Raw genomic sequence first — 24302 nt, 5'->3', positions numbered from 1 at the left:
CATACTGGTTATATACATAAAACAAGGTAAACATTACGAAATGTGACAATATAATTAAAGCACTAACAATTAATAGAGAACAAAATCACAGAAAGAATGTAACTCAGTACACAGAGATAGCAATAGGGGATCTCCCAGGATATCGTCCCGTACTCATAAACATAAAAGTGCAGGGGATATCCCGGAATACCAATCCGTAGTCCCAAAGTAAATATCCAGCACAAGGGAATCTCCCGGGTGTCGTCTCGTAGTCCCAAATATAAACGTGCAGGGGGATCTCCCAGAATACTGATCCGTAGTCCCAATGTAAACATGCAGGGGGATCTCCCGGGATATCGTCCCGTAGAATCTACAGTTCTATTCGTGGATAAACAGGAATTCTACTCTAAATATGCTGCACATAATACAAGTAAACAGTTAAAGCAGGTAAGACAATTAGAACACATAAGCATGTTTTTCCTAAACTAAACAAGAGGCTTCAAGTACAAGTATTGCTGAATTACAAGAAAAACACATATATTTATTTAATAAAAACGGGATTTTTCAACAATTAGCACGTGTGCACCCTCGTCACCTCACGTACACGACACTCATATAACAACAATACCAAAATTCTAAGGGGAGTTCCCCCACACAAGGTTAGACAAGCCACTTACCTCGAACCGGCTCAAAATCAATCCGAAATCACGCTCTTGCCACTAGTATCCAACTTCGGGAGGCTCAAATCAAATCAAATTAATATCATAACGTAAATACAACTATAAACAACTAATTTAGCTAATGAAATCGAAGCTAAGGCAAGAAAATAGAAAAATGTCCAAAAATTCTTCCCAGGCCCACGTCTCGAAATCGGGTAAAAGCTATAGATTATGAACCCCCATTCACTCATGAGTTCACTCGTACCAAAATTATCCAAATCCTATGTCAAAATCCCAATTAAAACTCAAAATCTTAGTTGAAGAGCTCTATTCCATTTTTTCCAATTTTTCACCCCAAAATCAAAATTAAAAGATAACATTAATGATAGATTAGTGGGATATAACCAAAATCAAGTGTACAATCATTACCAATTGATATCTCTGAAAATCCCTCAAAACCTCGTCCAAATCCGAGCTTCCAAACTCTAGTTTTGATAAAAATGACTAACCCTCAATTTTGAAACTTTAAATCTGCCCAGGTAAATCCTTATTCGCGAACGCGGAAGGCCCCTCGCATTCGTGAAGCACAACTTGACTTGGACCAGTTTTCTTTCATCGCGAACGTGATGACCTAGACGCAAACGCGATAGCCACTCTCTCACTCCTATGCGAACGGGGGACCCTCTTCGCGAACGCGTAGGCATATGACCTCTCAGCTTCGCGAACGCGAGGCTAACATCGTGAACGCGAAGCATTAAATTCCCACCTACCCCAGCTCCTCTTAGCGAATGTGAGACCCCACTCGCAAACACGAAGAAGGAAACCAGAAATGGAGACTTCTGCAATTTCTGCAATCTTCTTCTTAAGTCAAAGAGGTCCGTTAACCACCCGAAATCAACCCGAGGCCTCCGAATCCATACGAACTTAATCCAACCCTCGAATCACATCAAAGAACGCTAAAACCACGAATCACCCTCCAGTCCAAACCTAAATAACTTGAAATTTCAAGAATCCTACAACTGATGCCGAAACTAACCAATCCAAGTCCGATTGACCTCTAATCTTGCACACAAGTCACATTCAGCATTATGGAGCTATTCTAACTTTCAGAATCGGATCCCGACTCCGATATCAAAATCTCACCATCGATCTGGAAACTTTAAAAATTCAACTTTTGGCATTTCAAGCCTAAATAAGCTACAGACCTTCAAAACACAATCCAAACATGCCCCTAACCCCTAAATCACTCAACGGAGCTAACAAAATCGACGGAATTCCATTCCAAGGACGACTTCTCACTATTCCAACTACGGTCCAAATTCTAAAGCTTAAGCTCTCATTTAGGGACTAAGTGTCACGCCCTAACCTTGGGAGGCGTGGCTGGCACCCGGTACCGCACTGGCCCGAGCGAACCACTCTGTATCTCATTTATTCCTTTTGTAACTATCATGGGCCAACATATCCACAACTCATAATGTACAACTATAAGTGAGAAAATACTGTATCATTGAACCATTTTTCTTAAAAGATGAATACATTTGGGCCGCCAAGGCCTCTGACATTCTGTACAAAATGAACCTCTGTTTACAAAGCCTTTAAGATTATTTGACATTAAATGGGACAGGGTACCGACCTACCCATAAGTCTATAGAAAATATCTAACACGATGACTCATAGACTCGGCTGCACTCCGAATGAGGTGGAGTCTTACTGATCCTTAGCTGAAGCCAATCTCGTCATATATGATAGCTCGTTAAACTGACTATCTATACCTGCAGGCATGAATGCAGCGTCCCCAACAGAAGGACATCAGTACGAATATTGTACCGAATATGTAAGGTATGTATTGAAATCTGAAACTGAACTGATAATATAGTAAGTGAAAGCAACTGGAAGTCGAAGATAATTTGTAGATATGTTTACCTGCTGATACTGGCTCAACTCTCTCAATATAGTAAGTAAAATAGTTTTCCGCCCCTATAAGGCTCGGTATATATATATATGCCATAGTAGGATCGCTCATAGGCGCTCGACCATACTAGGCTCTATATCTCGACCAACTAGGCTCGCTCATAAGCGCTCGGCCGCAGTAGGCTCGGTATATATATAACTGCTCTGTCGTAGTAGGCTCGCTCATAGGCGCTAGGTCATACTAAGCTCTGTATCTCGACCAACTGGGCTGACTCATAAGCGGTCGGCCACAGTAGGCTCGGTATATAACTTACCATCTGATCCAGAAGTTGCCCAATAGGGGCCTGCCCATCGATTATAGCTCGATGGTAATAAAAATACTATAATACTGTATATATAGACTCTCTTCTCTCTTGACTGGAAGAAAGAAATACTCAATTGAATATGAAATCCTGATAATGAGAATATTGTAACTTACAAGGCTAGAAAAATATATGTAACTTGCGAGACTAGCAAAATATACGTAAATTCCGAAATATAAATTTTTATTTATGATTCATTATCAAACTTGTGCAATTACGAGATCGTGCAAAATAAAGGAAGAACTTAGCCATAACATACCTGAGCCGATTCTTTTGACAATCCGTATTAATATTTTGCAGCTTAGAACATGCGGAAAGAAGGTTTGACTTCAACATCTCACATTCTAACTCTACACCACTACTCTGTTTTGAAACAAAAACAGTTACTATGGTCCAAAGGTATATCCGTTAAGTGTAGACACCGTTCTATTAGTAAGTAGATCATATCATTCCATTCACGCAGAGAAAGCTGAACCAATTTTTCATCACCAAAAACAATTATTAATCTGAATGGACAAGCAAATAAAGCTTGATCCTTAAACTTTATATACTATTCTGCATCCGATTGGCACGAAAGAGAAAAAACAAAAGAAACTGTAACCCACTTTAGAAGAAATAATGGCAAACACAAAACTCGTCTTACAACATAAATACATGAGATATATAATAACTTATCCAAAAGTTCTCCTAACATGCCACCAATGTTTAAAGACCAATGAGTCATTGCATGTTAAGTCTCTTGTTGCGACCTTACTTTGTGAATTAAAGAGTCATTTGGTTGATTATCTCATGCTGCCACATTTGGAGTGGGTGGGATACCTGGTAATTAATTAATTACCCGCATAATTAAGAAGTATTTTAAATTACTTAAAATTTTATTTATTTTTAATACACCTTATACATCCTACTATCATGGTCATATGGTAACACATAAAATAAATACATACACTATTATTTTTATTAAAATATCCATGTAAAAATATACATATTTTCTCAACTTATAATTTTCCTAACCTCATATAAAGAGTATAAATTTACATATGCTTAATTCTTAAAAGGGTAAAAAGATAATCTTCTTTTCTTGTGAGAAAATAATTTCTATCTTTACAATAAAGAAAATCTCATAAACTTTTCTCATATTATGTGTATAATTTAAAACTATATGAAAGTAGTAATATTAATAACTATATAAAATTATATTCTTCAAGCCATTTTTTTTTCAAAAATATTCCACACAAACTACCATGTAATATATATATATAGGTTATTAAACTTAGGGGGTGTAACACTAAGTGTCCTAAAACACTTCAAAACTCAAAACGAATCTTCCGGCAATTCACAGTAGAAGAAACAAACACGGGAAAAGAAGTTAATAGGGGATCAGGGCATTAATTCTCAAAACAACCGGCCGAGTCGTTACAATAGTTCTACGTGGCACTTCAAGTCCACTAACATAAATGAATCAGCATTGTTCAAGGTTCGAAAATTCAACAGCTTGCACACATGCTCTTTGATGGACAACACATATATACAATGCAAAGCTACTGCCATGGTAGTTGGCAGCATGGTGATGCCAAAATATGCGGATCCTAAGGCAATATACACACTGAAAGACATACAAACTGACATGTTGTCGGAACATGGTGTGAACTTAACATACATGCAAGCTTGGAGAGTAAAGAAAAAGGCTTTAAAATTTTTGAGAGGTCATCCTGCTGATTCCTACTGTCGCTTGCCGAGTTAATTTCTATATTCTGGAGAAGACTTATCCGGGGTCGGTAGTAAAATTGTAGAAGACTGAAGATGACTGTTTCTTTTATGCATTTATTGCACTTAGTACGTCCATCAAGGGTTAGGAGAATTGTAGGCTAGTTGTAGTAGTCGATGGTACCTTCTTGAAGTCGGCATATATGAGAATCATGCTAATAACTAGCACAATGGATACAACAAGTAATGTAGATTAATTATGAAAATATTGTTATAAAGTTGAAGGCAACATCTATTGTTTATACCAGCATGCCTCATTATTCTTACATATGGCATATTTGGACAAATGTAAGGTCAATGTTCAACAAAGGTCATCTAAAGTTAAGCGAATTGTACTTTGCCATGGCACGAACATACACGTTTGATGAATTTAATGAAAGAATGTCAAAGATTGAAGAGATCGACACACGTGTTAAAACATACCCATACGATATTGGCTATCCCAGATGGTCTCAGGTACATGCTACAGTGAATAGAACATGGACGATGACATCAAACATTGCAGAGTCCTTGAATGCGGTATTCAAAGATGCAAGAGATCTATCCGTAGTTGAACTATTAGAGTACATGAGGACTCTTCTTGAATAGTGGACTAAAGAAAAGTTATTGAATGAAAAGGGTATGTTCACATAGCTTGAGAAAAAATACAACAAAGATTTGGAGGACAACAGGACATTATCGCAGAAGATGAGAGTAAGTTATGGCCAATATCATCAGATCATTGATTTCATCAAATTAAATATATACTGATAATGGTAGATATTTTATTGTATAATTGTAATTATTTTGTCTTGTATCTGTTGCTGACAACTTGTTGTGTGCTTGTAATGAAATTGTAGGTAAGGGCTTCAACAGATTACATCCATACTGTGATAGATGGTGTGAAACGCTTCATTGTTTGCCTTCAAAATAAGAGATGTAGTTGTGGACAATTTTCAACTTGATGAACTTTCTTATCCACATGTTTTGGCGGCTTTGAGGCATATGAACGAGTCTTATGAAAACTATTGTTCTCCTTATTATACAAGGGAGAGCCTTCTACAGACTTATAAAATACCAGTAGACCCGATGTCTGATGAAAACAAATGGAATATACCATAACATATAGTTGAAGAAGTTGTAAGGCCACCTACTGGGAAAAGACAGCCAGAGAGACCTCAAAAATAAATATACAAACTATATGATAAGGTAAATGCAAAGACGTACAGGGTTTCATGTGGCAACTGCGGACAAGAAGGGCGTAACAAAAGATCCTGTAGAAATGCTTCCAAAAAGAAATAAAAATTGATATAGTATAAAGATTTTTTTTTTACTGAGTACTGTTGATGATAATCTGTCCTTTAAGACATATTCAGTTGTATTTGTTCTGTTCTGGAGAATTATTGTTATGATGTATTTATATTGCTAATTTGAAAAAAGATTGTCTCCTATAATTAATGTTTGGTAAACAGATTTTAACTCTTAATGCAATTGGTTTGTAGTTATTTTGTTCAAAAACTGGGTTTATTTATTATTTTTAAGCTTTTCCTAACAACATTGCCAAAATTAAATAGATTTTGTATTTTTTTTATAGTAGTTGTAGATATTATTGCAGTTATGCTGTAAAGAAACTATATAGTACCAATATCGAGATCAATTACCAATAACGTTCAACCAAAAAACTTGCCAAATATATTTTCTATTATAAGTAGTAGAATTCTGGACAAAATAACAAAATAAAAGGTAAAACAACTGTACCACAAAGCTGCTACAAATAAATTGCATCTGACTTGTTCTTAATAAATAATTTTCCTACAACATTAATATAATCTAGCTACAACTAAACACTTTAACTATAATTTTTCTACTGAAAAGGGCAAATAATTCTTTTTGTTCCGAACTTGTGTTCTCACCCTCACAGCTAGCGCACCTTTTCTTCTTGCTAATCTGCCAATCACCTCACTTTCACTAATTGCATCAAGCTCTTGCTTTTTCCTAGCATAATACCATAGGAGTGGTTCATAGCGTCTACGATGTTGATCAATAGCAGAAAAGTCTTCCTTTAAAATCGATAGCTCTCCAATGCTGACATATTCTGCAAATGCCACCACATATACACCACAGTCACTGTAAAAAATAATAGGGAAAAAGATTTAGTATTCAATGTAAAAGAAAATTGGTTAAATTGAAGGAAAAGCAACACATACAGTGATCCTTCTTTTTGCTGGGGTATCTTATCGACAAACCACTAAATGTCAAGAGGGTCAGTAACACCTTTTTCAATGTATGACTTTGTGTTCTTGTAGTTGATATCTGGACGCTTGTTATAGAAGTCGGTGCATGACAAGTATATGGGGATCATAATAACAAACTTGTCGACAACAGATTCAACAAGTTTGTAATTTTGTGAAGAGGCCATAAAATTATAAATATATAAAACCCTATCAGTAATGTCAAACACAACCAACATCCAAAGAAATTTCTCCACAACGATTATGGGCATAATCACAAAATCAACTTTGTCTTATGCAACATTTTCAAGTAATCGATACCTCAATATGTATTCTGATACGATGTCTGGGGCAAACAACAACAAGCTTCCTATCGGCAGGAGCATTAATATACCTCTCATAAATTTGTTCAATTCTAGTCTTGAAGATACAGTCAGTGATTGTAAACCGTGTTTTGTTTTTAGGATCATACTTTCTTCTTTTCCTCAAATAGTATAAAATACCATCATTGTTCTGCAAAAAATAGGTTTCATTATTTCTCAATGTTGAATACAATTTAACTACAATTTTCAAACAAAACAATCTACAGATATCTAAAATAATAGAATATTACAACTAATCATTATATTCTTCAAGGGTATGAGTGTACCGTGTTATTCAAGATTTATCCGGGATGTGCCAAAATATAAAACCGATCCTTTTTATCAACTTTCTTCACTCCAAGATCAAACCACGGGTTGAGCTGGTTATCTTTTAAAGTATAAGGCGCCGTCTTCCTATTTAAAGACATAACAAGTACAATTATTATGTAGTTTTAGTTGGAAAACCATAAATTGTATGGACTCGATAATATGAAAAAAGTGTATAATCTAACCTCTTTGAAACCGTGTCGGACCTAAATATAACCACTTATTGAATTGTTCCAACAAGTCAGGATCAACATCGTTGTCAATAACCCCAGTAAATGGATGCTTGGTGTTGAAAATTGGAGGAGGTCCAACAGAGGTGCTTCCCTAGAACTAAAATAAGGGAGAAAGGGGGATCTGGCATGCTTTACAGGAACCCTTGTTCTTCCTTGATGCACATGGATAGTTTCATATTCATTAACCTCACCGAACTTAACAATCTGTGAGAAGTTCTCTGGCAGCTCAAAATCATCAAGTGTTACTGCCCTTTTTTCAGCCCTGGAGTCGTTGTCCGAATCACCTACATTGATGAAGTCGACTGGTTCATCTATAAAATTAAAAACAAAATAACAACATTGTACGTTTGTTGCATATTTTTTTGGGAAAACTGAAACATATATGAAAGTTGTTGTGTTTTTTCCTACAATTATATTGTAATATATAATACCACTGAAATCTTCATTGCAATCGTCTCCTTATTGTATAACATTTGCTTCTTGAATTGGAGATTGCAAATGCATAGTCTCATTCTCCTCATTTAAATGCTCTCCTTGTATGCGAACTTTTGCATCCTGTTTTGGAGAGTGCACATGTATAGTTTCCTTCTCTATGACAACAAATGTGTACAACTTAATAAAATTGTAGATCATTTTGTATTAAACAAAAACTTCACTGTAGGTAAATTGTAGTTAATTTTTTGAAATGATGTCCTGTAGCTGAGATGTAATATGCATTGTAAAATATATAGATAAAATGTACTAAATCATACCTGCAGTTTCTTCCTCCAATGCCTCTTGAAATTGGGAAGATAAGTCAACACCTACCGGGCATGATATATTCAGAAATGTGTCCTGTATCTAAGACATGTGTCCTGTATCTAAGACAACAATTGAAAATATAATGTCAGACGTGTCCTTTATCTAAGACAACAATTGAAAATATAATATAGATTATTTGTTGGTAATTTGCTATATGTAGATATAATGCAGGTATAACATAAATATAATTAGATTATTTGTCATCAAATTGTGTTAAAATTGTTAAAATATTTGTTTTACTGCTGCTGCCCAACACTTGTTTACCACTACTGCCATGATACTGTTGTTTGTTCTTTTCTTTGTAATGCTCATCATTTTTTGCAGAATTACCAGTAAATTACAAGCAAAATTTGTTAGGCTATATACTTTATGAATGCCAATATAAACATAAACATGGTAAAAAATATTTTCCAAAATTAATATATTTTGAATGAAACCATAGCATCAATGTTATTATCATGTTGACTTTTTATTGCCTGTAACAAAGACTTGATGCAATCATTTAGTAGCAGAATGCTACCTAATTCTTCAAAAACCTAAAGAACAAAAACTGCTTATAATGTATCTGACAATAAGAGCTTATATATATATATATATATATAAAACACTAAAAATTAAGAATTAGGTATACCTCTTTCTTGAATAATTCAAGGTCTGAACCGACCTAAATATTAAAGTAGAAAGAGTTAAAGAAATAATTTGGATAATATAAATTAAAGAAACCAGCTAGGAATAACATCAATTGTTACCTTATCAACATCTTTTCTTAATTTTTTAGTTGTTTCAGAATATCTTTCTTGTCATCTATTCCCATTGCCTACTTATTGCCAGATAAAGATGAAGCATCTATCGGATGCTCGACCTGCGTTTCAGCTTCTTCAAGGATGTATTCAACTTTGTCTGGCAAAGTCATTCTAGAAAGCTCTTCTGGAGTTTCAATCATGTTGGTGAACTGAGTGAAATAAAAAAATGTGAGGGACCTAGTCATCATATGTATAAAATGTGTAGATAATTTGTATTTATATTGTCTGCACGATACAATTATAGTCTAGCTATATTAAGTATGTCAATATTTTGAGATACCTTATACAGAAGTGAAAGACATTTACCTTGATCAATGATGGGTTGATCATCCTATCTTTCAATGCAGAAATCCATATCTTGTCCTTACTAGCTGTCCGGTTAAGTATGCGGGGGATCGAATTACCAACCCTTGTAGCTATACCAATGTTGACTATAAAGCAACACTCATATAACTAGATTTGCATAGCGAGTAAACAACCTCGAATGAGATAAAACGCACAGAAGGGTTCAAATTATGCCTAACAGACTGAAGCAATTATGTATAAACTTTGATACCCCATGTGAAATTCGCATATTGCCCCGAGTCCACCAAATAGAACCTAAAGCGTTCTATCAAACCATTATCTTTCTCTGAAGGACAGAGGAAGAATTCTATCAGATAGAGAATACACAGCTTGACTTCATCCTAATCATTCACACAACTACGACTGGTTATAATTTGTTTCAAGTACCACTTCTCAACTTTTTCCTTGTTCGAAAAATAGCTAATCATTTTTTTACCGCCATACTTAGTTGAGTAACGAAAGTCTGTTACTTCTGTAAAACACCTAAGGCCAGTGATAAGGGCAAACTCCCCCAACCCAAAATTCAGCCTCCCACCCTTTATCTCTAGTGTAAAAAAAAAGAGAATGAGATGTGTTCAATTCATACTTTATGAGAAGGTGAATTGCCTGATTTTGGATACATATTTTGGGCATGCAAAGAAAGTGCCTAAAACATGTCTTCTCAAATAACTTTAACCCATTTTTAGACAATAACACCTTGATTTGGGCAAGAACAATAGGGTCAGATAATATATGGAACCTAGTGATGCCATAATCAAAATTATATGGTGCAAACAATATTTGATTCTACACCAAAAAAAAATAATAAGTTAATAAAACATGTTTAAAGACCAAAAAAATAAAATAATAACAATTCTACTACACTTTAGCTACAGCCAGAAAGACATTTATACATTGCATACAAATAAGTTACAAAATTAGTAAACATATAAAACAAATGAACTATATTGAAGCTACAAATGCACTGACAAATTTATGTTTAGAGCAAGAAAGTAGAAACTAACAACTAGACATAATATATACAATTTGTTTGCAGAAAATGAAACTCACATCTACAAATAGAGCAAAAAATAACCAATAAAACCAACTAAATTATGTTGTACATTCCCTAACAAAATTAATTTAAATAATATACGACAAATCTACAATTTTCAGGAAAATGTAGAAAAGTTGATAACTAACAACAAATATACACAATATGTGCACAATCCCTAATTGGTTTCACCCTCAAATCCATAGCCAATTGTTACAGATCTACAAATTGGTTCGTCCATTACTGTAGCAAAATAATGTATCTTGGCAACTTCTTCTTTTCTGTGCGATGTAGTGTTGAAACTTTTGCGTAATAGAGCCCTTCCATGGCATCCAACGTCTCTCCCCAGCCTTTGGCTATGGGAGAGCAGAATCCAAACTCAAATAAAGTTACTCCAAACATCAACAACTTTGTTACATATGCAGCAAGTCTGAATCAAAAGCAATCTGCCACATCTCTCACAAAAACGAGTTTGAAACCTTTTGAAATTGTTCATGGAGTTCCTACGATTCAATTTTCCATGGATGAACGTGAAGAATTTGCAAAGGAGGAAGGATTACATCAAGCAGTGATGATAAAACTATCCAGCGATGCACCAAATTTACAGATTTTAAGGAGTATTCTGCCGAAAATCTTTGGTATCAAAGGTAATTGCTTGTTCGGTTCTTTAGCTCCACGACAAATTTTAATTCATTGTGATCAACATGAAGATTATGCTGCTTGTTTGGCAAGAGCTGTAAACTATTTTCAACATAATGGAAGGGAGCATCAATATAGAGTTTTCCCATGGAGTGTTGGATATAATCCAAACCAGGAAACTTCGAAGGTGGCTATTTGGATTTCTTTGCCGAATTTGTCGCCTGAACTGTTTGCTCATAAGCCTTTATTGTCCATTGCGGCTGCTATTGGAAAACCAATCACAATAATAAGGCAACACAAGTTAGATCTCGTCCTAGCACGGCAAGAGTCAAGGTTATCATTGATTTACTTGACAAACTTCCTGAAAAGATTAGGCTTCAATATCTTGATGTTAAAACTGGTAAGATTGTTGAGGATTACCAGGAAATTATCTATGATAATTTGCCTTCGTATTGTGGCCATTGTAAGCATCAAGGACACGAAGAAAATCAATGTCGGCGCTTAAAAGGAAAGGCAGTTCAAGCAACTCGTGTTTGTGATGAGAATGAGCATCAAATAGTTGAAAAATTGCATGGTGATGCAAGAGATTTTTTGAATGCTAAGAGAGCTGGGCAACAACTTATAGAAGGATCAGAAAATGATAAGAATGCTAGGCAGCAGGTGTGTGATGATTTGAGTAAAAGGGCAGATGCAACAGGTGTTAGAGGTGATGTGCAAGTAGAAAAAACTGATGTTAATATCCCTGATGGTGCACAGATTCTTAGCAATTCTGGGATCTCAAAGAGTGTCGCTATTGTTCCTGTCGATCGTGCCTTAGCTAGGATGTCTCAAGCTATGTTTGTAGAAGCAGGAAATAAGGTGTTCAAAGATCGAGGGAATGACAGTAGTATAAGGACAGTAGCGGGAGGTGATCGACCTATTAATGGTACAGGTGAACAAGCTGATAATGCAGCAGGATACAAAGCTATTATTGTGAATGAGAAGGGGCAGGAACATGTAAGTACTGAGGCCTTGGAGTGTGCTGATGCTACAGCCTATAAGGCTGTGAATATGGAAAATTCAGCTGCAGGTGTACAGGCTAATACTGGAGCTTTGAAACCTACAACTCCTTTGAAACATACTGCTGGGACTCTAGAAAATAGTAATGATCGAGCTGTTACTTCAAAAAAAAAATTGGTGTGGAAACTACTGTTGAGGTAAACCATGTAGATGTTATGGAGTTGGAATATGCAGCTTCAACAGGGTATAAAGTGTTGAATGTACAAACTAAACAACTTCAAGTCTCAGCTGCGGGGATGGCTAACATTGCTAATAACCAACTAAAGGTAGCAGGGGAAGGACATAGTGGTGTAGGTGCACATTCGGAGTCTACTACTGCATTGAAAACAACTGTTGATCGTGTTGCTGCACTGGTTGAACCAGTTGAGAAATCAACAGCAGCAGGTACAACTCCTGTAGATGTATCTACTGCTGTTTTAGTTCCAGCTGAAATTGTTTCAACACCTACTGATGCTGGACAAGATACAAAGGAAGCTGGGCAGCAAATTAGTAAGAATAACTGGACAACGGTTTCCAGCAAAAAAAACACTCCAAATAGAAAAAAATGATGCAGGCTGAGAAGATTTCGAGAAATTGTGCGAATCCTTTCAATGCACTAGCCAACGTGAATGACTACCATGAGAAGATTGGGAACACAATATCCTTAAATGATGGTTCTTTTAACCAATAAATAGTCCCAATTTCAAGCAGTAACAAGGGAGGCAGAACCAGCAACCAGTTGGCTAAGGTTTCTGGAGAGCGACAAAATGCTATAAATAGCAGTGTAGCAGAAGTGTCAAAGGGAGAGCTTGTACCAAGGTCCAGCACTCCTACGATTCTTTTTTCCAGTTCACAAGTGGAAAACATTATCAAACAGGCCCAGGCAGAAATGGTAATGAACACCACCTTGGTTAAACAACCAATGGTGACTTTGAACACATCCGTGTTTGATGTCCCTTATCAGTTAGTAGAGTCTTTTGGGGAGTTCAAAGGTGAATCTGGGCAGCTTGTCCTGTCAACTGGGAACAACAATGAGGTTATCCAACAAAAGATAAAGGAAATGGCTATCAATTCTAAGCGGTGGCGTGAACAACAAGAGGAGGATGATGAAGAGGATTGGGGTGATGGGTTTGCTGGCTATTCATCTGAAGAAGGTGAGCAGGAGATTGATCAGGAGAGTGCAGGTGAGGAGATCGATCCTCCAATAAAGCCAAAGCCTTATGAGGCAACAACATCAAGTCCCACGACCAAATTGAACATTCATGCTCCTATTTTCATCCCCAGAAATTCTCCTACTGTTGCTATGCCAGATGCAACAGCTGGAAGGTTGGTTAGCGCTGCGGAAACATGTGCCAAGCAGGCCACTCCAGGTGTTAATACAAGTCAAATTGTGATTACACCAACACTTAAAATGTAGCAGCAACAAAATGATCTGCACGCCTCAACTAGTATGCATACTGGTGATCGCACAGCAGCAACAAAACCAAATTCTGGGCAGCGGCAACTCACAACAACTACTCCAATTATTTCGGTTGAGGAGAGACAACTACTGGATGCAATTGTAAGTACTGCTTCTCTACGTTCTTTAAGTCATACAATCTCTCGCACTGGTCGTGGGAATGTGAGCAAGAACAAATCATAAAAACAACAACAAAGTACGGCAAATATGGTTCCTGCACAAGCTGGAAATACATTGATGACTCAAGGTGTTTCTCAACACATGCCAAATCCAATTTTGGTAGGTAGAGATATATATGAAGAAGGGGAGGAAGATGATATCTTAAATCAATGCCGGGCAGAGGCATCAAGAAAAGGTGACCTATCACCTATGCATAGTGAAAAAATAAAAAAGGCACATACAAGAAAAAATAGTTGGAACGACAAGGTCAGTAATTTTTTAAATGTTAGGCGACCTCCAATGAGAGTTGTCAAACAAAAGAAGGCTGCCCCAACTACCTCAACGAGGTCCAACCGTTCAAAAAAGAAATGATGATTTTTGAATACTTTTTGAACACGGTTGAGGAAAATAACAAAGAACTGCAAATTGAAGATTTTACATGTTTGGAAAAGAAGGGACATGAACCAAATTGGTACTTCATTCTATTATACCACTTTATTTGCATTCTCATTTGTAATATCATCACAGAGTATGTTATAAACTCTGTGATGATCATTGAATATTTGGTACTCTCCAGTTCTTATTTTTTACATGCGTGCTAGTAGGTGCGGCCTTTTCATTGCCTCAATAGGATTAGTAAGGTAAGGTTTAGCCCGGTTTGAGTTGTCTTGGTCCTATGCCTTTGGAAAAATATCCACACGGCTATGAGATTATATGCCCTCGTGAGACTTTGTCGGCAGCTACACCATGAATCCTCTACATGTGGCTACCATCATAACGCAATGTGAGGCGCATAGGAGTGATTATATAGCCAAGGCATATAGGTAACAATACCGGTGCTATTGTCCCCCTTATTTGTACTGTTCCTAATTGTTGTATTTTCTGTTCTTTTTTCTTTTTTTTATTAATAAAAAAATAGCCCTAGGCGCTTGCCTAACGGATTGCTAAAAAAAATAAAAATATACACAATGTAGACACAATTTCTACAAATACAGAAAAATAAAAAATAGGTATAGTCATGATAATGAAAATAGATTTTTTAACTAAAAAAAAAGAGAAAAAATTGTAAATACTAAAATTTTACCTTCTTCTCTAGTGACTGTTTCGGTATGTTTTTAGGAGATTTTTGAACCTTCTTCCTTTTTGAAGGTTTGACAGTAGGAGAAACTTTGACTTTTTTTTTGTAGGTTTCGGGATAATTTCTTCTTCGACGAAATCATCATCACGAGCAATTTCTTTGCCCTTCCGCTTTACTGATTTAGCAGATGTCGAAGCTTCACCAGCGTCCCTGTCATGCTTGAATTTTGTTCGCACATCTGCCCTAGCTTCACGAGGGGAAAGCTTGGACTTTATCTCTGGTTTTGCATGTGTCGATTCCACTATTTTTTTGGGTGAATCCTATGAGAAAATATCCAAATCAAAAGTAGGAATATCACCAACACTAGCTTTTTTAGGATTATTCTTTGGAAATCCTTTCTTCTTCATCATAAGGGAAGGAAATTTTAAGCTGTTACTAATTTCGTAGGTTTTTGAGAGAGAAATCAGAAAGTTTGAGAGAGATTATAAAAGATTTTTGAACAACAATGGAAGAGAGCGTTAATGGAGGGAGAGAGTATCAGAATCGTGGGGGTATGGACAGAGAAACATGGGAGGAGTGAGTTATGTACGTTAGCGAGACTATAGGAGTTAATTGATTCTCATTTAATTCCTAAAATTTATATAATTGGTAAATTATATATGCATATGTAATTAAATTGAAACTTGAGTAGGGAGGGTAATAAAGTTTCAAATAGTGTATAGGAAGGTAAAAATCCCTTATTTTTTTCTTAAAACTCCGTGCCTTGTCAAACAGGTTCACGTAAATTGAAATAGAGGAATCATTAGGTTTTCTAGTCCATTATTGACAACAATATAGTCCATATACAGTTTTTTCCCTTCAAATTTAATTAGCAAATAGTAGTAAATATTTATACTCATTCCTTATCGAGTAATACGGATATTCCTTATTTTTTCCAATAAAAGACCCACACCACACGTAGCACGATTTATTTCCGGATTTGCCCCCTCCATGTTATTCACGTTCAGTGTCATTAGAAGAAGCAAAATAACCAATTCGTTTCTTTTGTTGTTCCATATTCGTTGCTTCTTTGCTTCACGCTTATAGAATTCCCCTCCCTTTTGCTCTATATATAATCCTCCTTTCGTAACACTAAATTATTCATTCATCAAAGTTAGAAGAAAAGCTGGTGACGATCGACCTCTATTGGCATATACAAATATAAAGTTTCAGTACTGAGTATTATATATAAATCAATGGCAGTACCAGTAGTAGATGCGGAGTATAGGAACGAGATAGAGAAAGCACGAATTGAGCTTCAAAATCTTATAGTCAGCAAAAAGTACAGTGCTCGTGATCTGCTTCGTTTAGCGTACGCTTGCCAATTCTCTATTTCTTCTGCCGCCAATTCTCATATTGATGATGCAGGAAGTAGTACATCTAGTACTGATGCTAAAATAAAGACTCAAGCTGCCAATAATGATCTCAGAACAGCAATTGGTGAGCTTCATTTTTAGCCTTTAATGCCAAATTTATAGTATTCTCGTTGATAAAATCAATTTTTAGTGCAATGGTTGTTGCTTAATTGATTTCAGTTTGAAGTGTGTAACCATTTCATTTAAAAGTTTAAGCTGTTAGAGATCACACTTTTTTTGTTAGAGAGGACCTTTGTGTGCTATAATGTCACGGGGAAGTACGTAACCATCTCATCTAAAATCTTGCTAGAGAGAAAACATTTTTTTATATTTAATTATGTCGTATATGAACACTTTTGCCTGCTCGTGGATCCTTGCAGCTATTAGTTTATGTTTCGTTATGCTTACCTTTACGGAGTTTTCATTTGAAGATGAAAAGTTGATCATTCGATTCTATTCGAAAATCCCCTTGGGATTAGCAAGAGGAGAAGCCCAGATGCTCCAGTACGGAGGTGTGAGCAGCTGGTTGTGGAGGGCACGAGAAGAGGTAGAGGGCGGCCTAAGAAGTATTGGGGAGAGGTGATCAGGCAGGATATGGCGAGGCTTCAGATTTCCGAGGACATGACACTTGATAGGAAGATGTGGAGGTCGAGTATTAGAGGTTATAGGTCAGGAGGTAGTTGAGTCTTGCCTTTGTATTTTTGCGAGACTAGTCTGGTAGGTTTTTATTTATTTATTATTATTTTATTTGCTATTTCGCTTTTCAGTACCGGACATATTTACTAGCTATGCTTTCCATCTTTCTTCTGGATTTCATGTTGTTCCTATTCTTCATATAATTTCTGTAGTGATACTAATATTGTCTCCTTTTGTCTTTTTCTTTTCTTGAGCCGAGGGCCTTTCGGAAACAACCTCTCTGCTCTTTAGGGTAGGGGTAAGGTGTGCGTACATGCTACCCTCCCCAGTCCCTACTAGTGGGATTTTACTGGGTTGTTGTTTGTCCAAAGATAAACCAGGTGGTTCTTTTGCTAATACTAACTTATAATTAATTAATGCCTTATATATATTTTATCTGGAGTGCAGAAAATATCAAGGTCAATCACCCCACAATAACTTATCCTGACCTCTATCAGGTGAGATACTTGTTATGTTGATAATTTATAGTCCATTTTGGAGAAGGAAGGGAGCCTTAGAGCAACAATCAAGTTGTCTCAGTGTGATTTATAAGTCACAGATTCTAGCCGTATGATCAGCTTGATGCTTGCATCAGGGTAGGCTGCCAACATTTCAGAGAAGGGGCTGCTTAATTTTGTGTGATAATTAGTGGAATACCTTTTTTATTTGGGAGTGCAGCTTGCTGGGGTTGTTGCTGTTAAAGCACTTGGTGGTCCAATAATCGAATTCATCCCTGGTAGAAAGGTATGCAAAGGAAGGATAAAAAATTAATTACTTCTTTTATTTATTATAAAGTTTAAACCCATGTAAATGAACTTACTTATATTCAGTACTAACTTCCACCTTTAATTTATACTAGGATTCATCAATTTCACCAAATGAAGGGTGCCTTCCTGATGGCAAACAAGGTTGTTCAGCTGAAAAGTGTTGACTTTGCTGATCATTCATTTTACTTAAACTAATAAAGATTTGATTCAGTGCATAAATGAAGCTTTATCATTCCATTTATTTCTCTTAGCTTCGTTCTACATCTATACGGTTACATGTTGATAATCTTGGAGATGACAGTTTCTTACTTTCTTTGTGATTTGCACTAATTGCGTAGTCTTCTAAGTGTGTTCTACTTGCAACTCCATTTATTTCTTAGGAGAACTTTTGAAAAAACAAAAGCATATTCCAACTGGTGAAGCTCTTGAATATAATAAACAGTGACCGTGAACTGGATTGGATTGCTAATATTGTGAATATAGTTAAAACTGTTATCAGCAACCCTGGAGAAATTATAATATTTGATATAAATTTCTGAGTGCTCTAGGGCTCAGTGTTGTATTTCTCCGCACGTCTTATATCGCTTACTGTGTTCCTCTTTTGGACGCTTTTTTAGGTCCAAAAGAATTAAGGGACATCTTTCACAGCATCGGACTTTCTGAAGACAAGGATATAGTGGCATTATCTGCAGGCCTCAAACTGGTATTAGTATATAATATGGATCTGCATCAAGATATTGATATTTCTCACACATAAATGCAGTTTGTCTTAATTTTCCTTTAATTTTTTTGTGTGTTGCTGCAGGCTGCAAGGGCTGATTCAAAGAGCTCTGGAGTTGAGGGCCCTAAATTTGATAACTCATACTTTGTGTATGATTTACTATACATTCTGACTTCTTTTATATTTCGCCCTTGATTAAAAAGAAAAATTCTCATTTTTATTTGCCCAAATGGTACTATGATCTCTCAGGAAGCTCCTCAAGCAAGATTCAGGTCTCTTGCAACTTCCCTCTGATAAAGCTCTACTTGAGGATCCAAAATTCCACAGCTATGTGCTACTTTATGAAAAGGTATTGTTAATATAGCTCATACCATGTGGATTGTCATAGTTCAATTATTGCAACACATCAGAAACTGTCATCATACAACTTGCGTCATTTAAGAAGGAAAGTAACACTATAAAACCAGCAAGACCAGCTAAGTAACTGGAGATTTTATCTTTTCATGTTTGTGATCATGTCTTTGCTTCTCTTACATGCGACATCTACCACCCTGCAACTTTTGGTCTCGTATCAGAGCTGCTATAACTCACATGGATGATAAGTCCAGCACGTCTCAACATTGATTGTTATGAAATATTGCGGACCATTATGTCCTTTTGGTGGTTTGATAAGCATAAAACCCCACATGATGGGAATGCCACTGGAATATGTTGTAACTTAGGGAGGTGTTTTACTGTGAGATTCCTGGCACTGAACCTATGGTATGACCGATCCAGGCTCTCAGATCATGAGTGACAGTGAGCAAATGAATGGAATTGCTTGTATCACGATAAAGCAACAATGCTGTTTTAGAGCTTTCTTCTAATTTAACAGTATGAACATCTACAACCTATAAAAAAACAGTATGCACATCTACTGTGGCCAAAAGAGCTGCATAATTGTTAACTTTTCTCTAGCTAAACAGTCTCACTCAAAACTTTTTCTGTAATAATTGATACTTGTTCTGTTACTTTAAACTTAATTATGTGACAGGACCAAAAGGCTTTCTTCAGGGACTACGAAGAGTCACACAAGAAGCTCTCTGAGCTTGGATTACCACATTCATCATTTTTCAGATCTACATTGGAAAAAGGCAGATCCGCATTGGAAAAAGGAACGTTAGCAGTGAAGAACACCCCGGTGGCACAAAGGGCTGTTGGAGTTGCTGTTGCAGCCGCTGTTGTAATATTCAGTTTCTTCTATCTAATCCACAGGAGGAGAGCTAGTAAGCATTCGTCACAGCAGTTCCAGTAACATTGGTGGTGAACTCAATAGAAGTAATAAATTGGAAACCAAAACTGATCACAAGAGACTGGAAACTGAATAGCTCCATGTTTCGTTATTCATTAAATAATAAATCTTGGTGTATAATCTCCTTGTTTCATCAATAACTTGAGTGTGTAATCTACTCAAACATGTTAATATAAAAATGTGTCGTTGGTATTCAGAATTCCGTTGTTCAATTATTCCTGATTGAGCAAGAATTGTTCATAGATTGCATGACATTTTGCATACCACTTGGAGAGTGACAAACCTGGTCAGAAAAGAGAACAGAAACTAAGCCAATTACATGAGAAAGAAGAAATAACTTTTTATTGAAGATTAGTTGCCATATAGGCAAAAATAAAAGATGTCTGAATTCCAAAGGCACCAAATAACAATAATTATACCCTGCCTAAAGACATTAGGGTGTTACCAACATACTGCAGACGACCTCCTTGAGGAAGTATGAGTAAAGGAGAACAAGTTTATCTCCAATGATTGTTAAAAATCAATGATCTTACTTAATTTAAAAATGCAATTAGATTACTACTAATCATAGTTAAAAATCAATAATGTTAGTCAGGCTCGCGGACTCATGGACAAGGTAATGTCTTGAAAAACCCTCAACCTTTTGTCAACTTTCCTTGGAGGGATTCCACTATCTTTAGGCTTGAATGTTTCTTCACTTGAGCCCAGAGCAGCAGCAATTATAGCCTCTTCAAAATCCTTGCTATCAGGCAGCAATCCTGCCCATCTATCCTCTGTTTTCTCTGGTGAAATTGACTGCTTTCTCATCTTATTCTCTGGTTCTCTGAATGTTCCCTGAGACTCTTTTCTCATAAAGTTAGCTGCATTTCCAGATCTTGTTCTTTTAAGACCTTCTGGAAACAGGGTACTCGCCGGCTCTTTCATAATCTTGGATGAATAAAATGGTGGAGCGTCGATATTGAGGTTCATATATGGTTTCAACATGCTCTTTTGCAGTGAAGGAACTATCTGGTTTGTAATGATGTTAGTAGAATTGATGTTCTCATTAGCAAATTCATCTTGAGGTTGGATTGACTTGGCATTACTACTCAAAGTGCTGCTATTATGTTCCTTGCAAGGCTGAGGCTGCCAGATAGCAGAAGAGCCCAAGAATGCATCAAATAGCTTGCTTTGTTCAATTCTATCACCACCTTTATTCATCATTTCAGACTCGAGATCACGGAGCATTTGTTGTGCTCTTTCGTAGGCCTTGAGATGGGAATCTACACCTCTAGGGCCATCTACCACTGCTGGTTTAACTCTCCGAAGTGTCTCTTTCGCTTCGCCAACTCTCCCTTGTTTCATCAAACAAATGCCCAAATTGCACATCTTGTTATTGTCTGGTGCAATTACTAGTGCTCTCCTATAAGCATCTTCTGCTTCAATGTAGTTATTTTGCTGCATCAGCGCCCACCCTAAATTCCCCTGGAAGATATATAAAAAGAATTGATTTTTATCTTATACTATTGTGTAAGACCAAAAGACTAGGAATTTAAAATGTCTCAGAATTGTGTTATTTACCAGTAATCTAGTTGCTTCTTGCTCCACAGAAACCTGAAACTTCTTCCCCTGGGATCTCGCTGTCTTGGTTCGCTTTCCATTAAAGGCCAAACCTTGTTGTATCAAAAACAACTTGTGCCTCAACAGCTTTATTTGGTCATCCAATCTCCCACATCTCTGAAGGTATCACAGTTTTACAGATTGTTATCGATAGGCAGAATTCAGAAGAAAAAATGAAAGCTTTTTGCACATTGAAAATGAAAGCAGACCTTGTATAGGTCCAACAGAATGTTGTCAAGAGCTTCTTGTGCTTGATCTGAACACCTACTTCTCAAAGATTTAATAGCTTCAACGGCTTCTTCAGCCCGATTTTGTTGCTTCATTACAATTGCCATATCTTTGAGAGCACTATCCACTCTATCTCCTGCATTTATAGCTGCCCAAAACAATGGAATTGCCCTTTCTGGATCCTTTTCTACCAACTGAAAGTAAAACATCACATCAATTCATAGTAGAACCAACCAATCAGAACAATACAACTTATAAAATGAACAGACTTTTCCTTTTAAAGGTAACGAAAGATGCATCTAAATAATGGTAGATCCACAATTTGAACTTTATGGGTTCCACTTCAATAATTTGTACTTAGTGAAGTTACGAGCCAAAGTGATTAGGTTCGGATGAACCCATATCTTACCGTATACATCCAAACGAGAATTTTCTGATAGGTTAAGACTCAAAAAGATTATATGGGGTAGCGCAAGAAAGAAGCTTACTTGAACATTTTTGGCTCGGACGTAAGGGCTGTCTCCAATGGGGACTTTGTGGGCAACGTGAAAGGATTCAGAGCGAGTTCTTGAGACTCCAAGGGGTTTAGCCGGAGAAGATGGAGCCGATTTCGTGGGTCTGAAACCTGGGGGAGCATTCCACATATCTTGCAACATTTTCTACTATTAGATTATATCTTGAATTCGCACTTGCTATGTTGCCAAGAATATGTGAAATGTGAACAGAAAATTGGCAAGAATATGTGGAGTGGAAACACCAATGGAGGGCGAGTTGAGAGGTATAAAGAGAAGAATAGAATAAAAATAGAAAAGAGGGGAGAGAGACGGACTGACAAAGTTACGAGTTGGGTCTAATTTAGGGAGAGTATTTTCGAATTATTCGACCGTTGAGGAGGTTACCGTTTTACTTACTAGCCGTTGTGTTTCTCATTATTTTTTTACGAAGATGCGCGATGCGCCATTCCCGTCTTTGTTCCCCCCTAACTTTCCGTTTATGTTTATTCGTCCTCCAAGTATACCCAGTTTCGTTTTGCCCCCTGGCTTTAATTCTACACTTAATTAGTGAAGATGGTGAAGGGTAATTTTGTTTCCTAAGATGAATGGGATTTCACTGTTTGGGAAAGTTTCCGTGCTTGGTAATAAATGAGTAAGTAATACATGTCCTTTTTAAAATTAGATTAGGCACATCCCATATGTTATGTACCCAGAGTTTAAGTTATATGCATCGACAGTATAAATAACTTTTACACGCCACTCAAAGGATATTTACACGTAAAATTGAAATAAAATTATAGGTAAACCACTTTAAAAATGTGGGACTTATGATCTTAAAAACAAAATATATTACCTGCTAAAAAAATCAAACTTGACATGAAGATGTAAATTTCCTTGGCTTAACGCTGGGAGCGCCGACATAAATCCCAGTATCCCACCATCTAAAAGAGCTAAAGTCCATTAAAAGAGCTTCCGTCTAAAGTCAATGCTCATTTTAAACACAGTGAGCTTCCATCTGAAAGAGCTTTAGTCCAAGACGTAATTCGTTACATTATTCACTGTAATTGAAGCATTTTTTTCTCTGTAAATCAGAGGCGGATTCAGAATTTGAAAGTTGCGGGTGCCACTATACATATAGTAACCAGAAAGACCAAATAGGAAGAATAGATAATTTAATTAATTTTTGGTTAATCCAGTTAGGCCTTTTATTTAAAAATACAAATAAATTCAATTTTAGTTTAACTTTTTTACGCTTGATTTACTATTACCCAGATAAAGGTACAAAAAGAAATTATCCATGAAAGTACCCATGCAATTAGAAATTTTCTTAAGGAGTAGCTTATATAATGTTTGATTTGATTAATTGATCATTATGCTTGGGTTAATCAACACTCTTCCCTCAAATTGGGTGATGAAAAAACGTTAATCAAACCCAACTTGCAAACCATCTCACTATGTAGCTGTTTTCCAAGTACCATGGTTAGTATATCTGCAATTTGATCCTTACTGGAACATATGTTGTTTTAATCATACCCTGTTATAGCTTTTCACGGATAAAGTGGCAGATAATCTTTATGTGCTTTGTGCGCTCGTGATACATTGGATTTGAAGCAATATGTATGACTGCTTTGTTGTTACAGTACAACTCCATAGGTAAATCAACTTGCATTCCTAATTCCTCCGGCAGCTCATGTATCCAAGTTAACTCAGCCATAGTGGTGACCATGCTTATGTACTCAGCCTCTGTTGTGCTTCTTGAAATTGTGCTCTGTTTCTTTGATTTCTAAGAGATCATGGAGTCTCCAAGTTTTATGCAGAAATGTGTAACCTACTTCCTAGTTAGTGAACAATATGGCTAGTTTGCCTCACAGAATGCAGTTACCTTCCTATTCAATCTGCTACTCATTAACAAACCTTGTTCTGAACAATTCTTAATATATCTCTCAAACCTCAATGTTGCATTATAAT

General features: G+C 36.4%; 2 protein-coding genes across 2 annotated transcripts; one reads left to right on the top strand and one right to left on the bottom strand.

The window, feature by feature from the left end:
- Positions 1-16293: 16293 nt before the first annotated feature.
- Positions 16294-20228, top strand: LOC107782355 (L-ascorbate peroxidase 3). The gene is made up of 8 exons (XM_016603229.2): positions 16294-16644; positions 17643-17692; positions 17913-17978; positions 18094-18142; positions 18619-18704; positions 18807-18871; positions 18972-19071; positions 19756-20228. The coding sequence occupies exons 1-8, from the start codon at positions 16401-16403 to the stop codon at positions 20014-20016; spliced, it is 921 nt and encodes a 306-aa protein (XP_016458715.1). The 5' UTR covers positions 16294-16400; the 3' UTR covers positions 20017-20228.
- LOC107782354 (protein POLLENLESS 3-LIKE 2-like) lies at positions 19727-22665 on the bottom strand. The gene is made up of 4 exons (XM_075249991.1): positions 22329-22665; positions 21822-22034; positions 21574-21729; positions 19727-21477 (listed from the first exon to the last, which is right to left on the bottom strand). The coding sequence occupies exons 1-4, from the start codon at positions 22494-22496 to the stop codon at positions 20605-20607; spliced, it is 1410 nt and encodes a 469-aa protein (XP_075106092.1). The 5' UTR covers positions 22497-22665; the 3' UTR covers positions 19727-20604.
- Between the last annotated feature and the right edge of the window lie 1637 nt (positions 22666-24302).

The sequence above is a fragment of the Nicotiana tabacum genome, chromosome 3 (genome assembly GCF_000715075.1).
Source record: "Nicotiana tabacum cultivar K326 chromosome 3, ASM71507v2, whole genome shotgun sequence".
Lineage (NCBI taxonomy): Eukaryota > Viridiplantae > Streptophyta > Magnoliopsida > Solanales > Solanaceae > Nicotiana > Nicotiana tabacum.
This window is presented reverse-complemented; position numbering and strand designations above follow the sequence as displayed.

Excerpts from the sequence above, each read along its gene's own strand:
- LOC107782354 (XM_075249991.1), bottom strand. The coding sequence starts at position 22,496 with ATGTTGCAAGATATGTGGAATGCTCCCCCAGGTTTCAGACCCACGAAA. Across the intron at positions 22,035-22,328 it reads TCCGAGCCAAAAATGTTCAA|TTGGTAGAAAAGGATCCAGA; the intron begins GTAAGCTTCTTT and ends TTTTACTTTCAG. Across the intron at positions 21,478-21,573 it reads AAGAAGCAACTAGATTACTG|GGGAATTTAGGGTGGGCGCT; the intron begins GTAAATAACACA and ends TATATCTTCCAG.
- LOC107782355 (XM_016603229.2), top strand. The coding sequence starts at position 16,401 with ATGGCAGTACCAGTAGTAGATGCGGAGTATAGGAACGAGATAGAGAAA. Across the intron at positions 18,872-18,971 it reads TTTGATAACTCATACTTTGT|GAAGCTCCTCAAGCAAGATT; the intron begins GTATGATTTACT and ends ATGATCTCTCAG. Across the intron at positions 19,072-19,755 it reads ATGTGCTACTTTATGAAAAG|GACCAAAAGGCTTTCTTCAG; the intron begins GTATTGTTAATA and ends ATTATGTGACAG.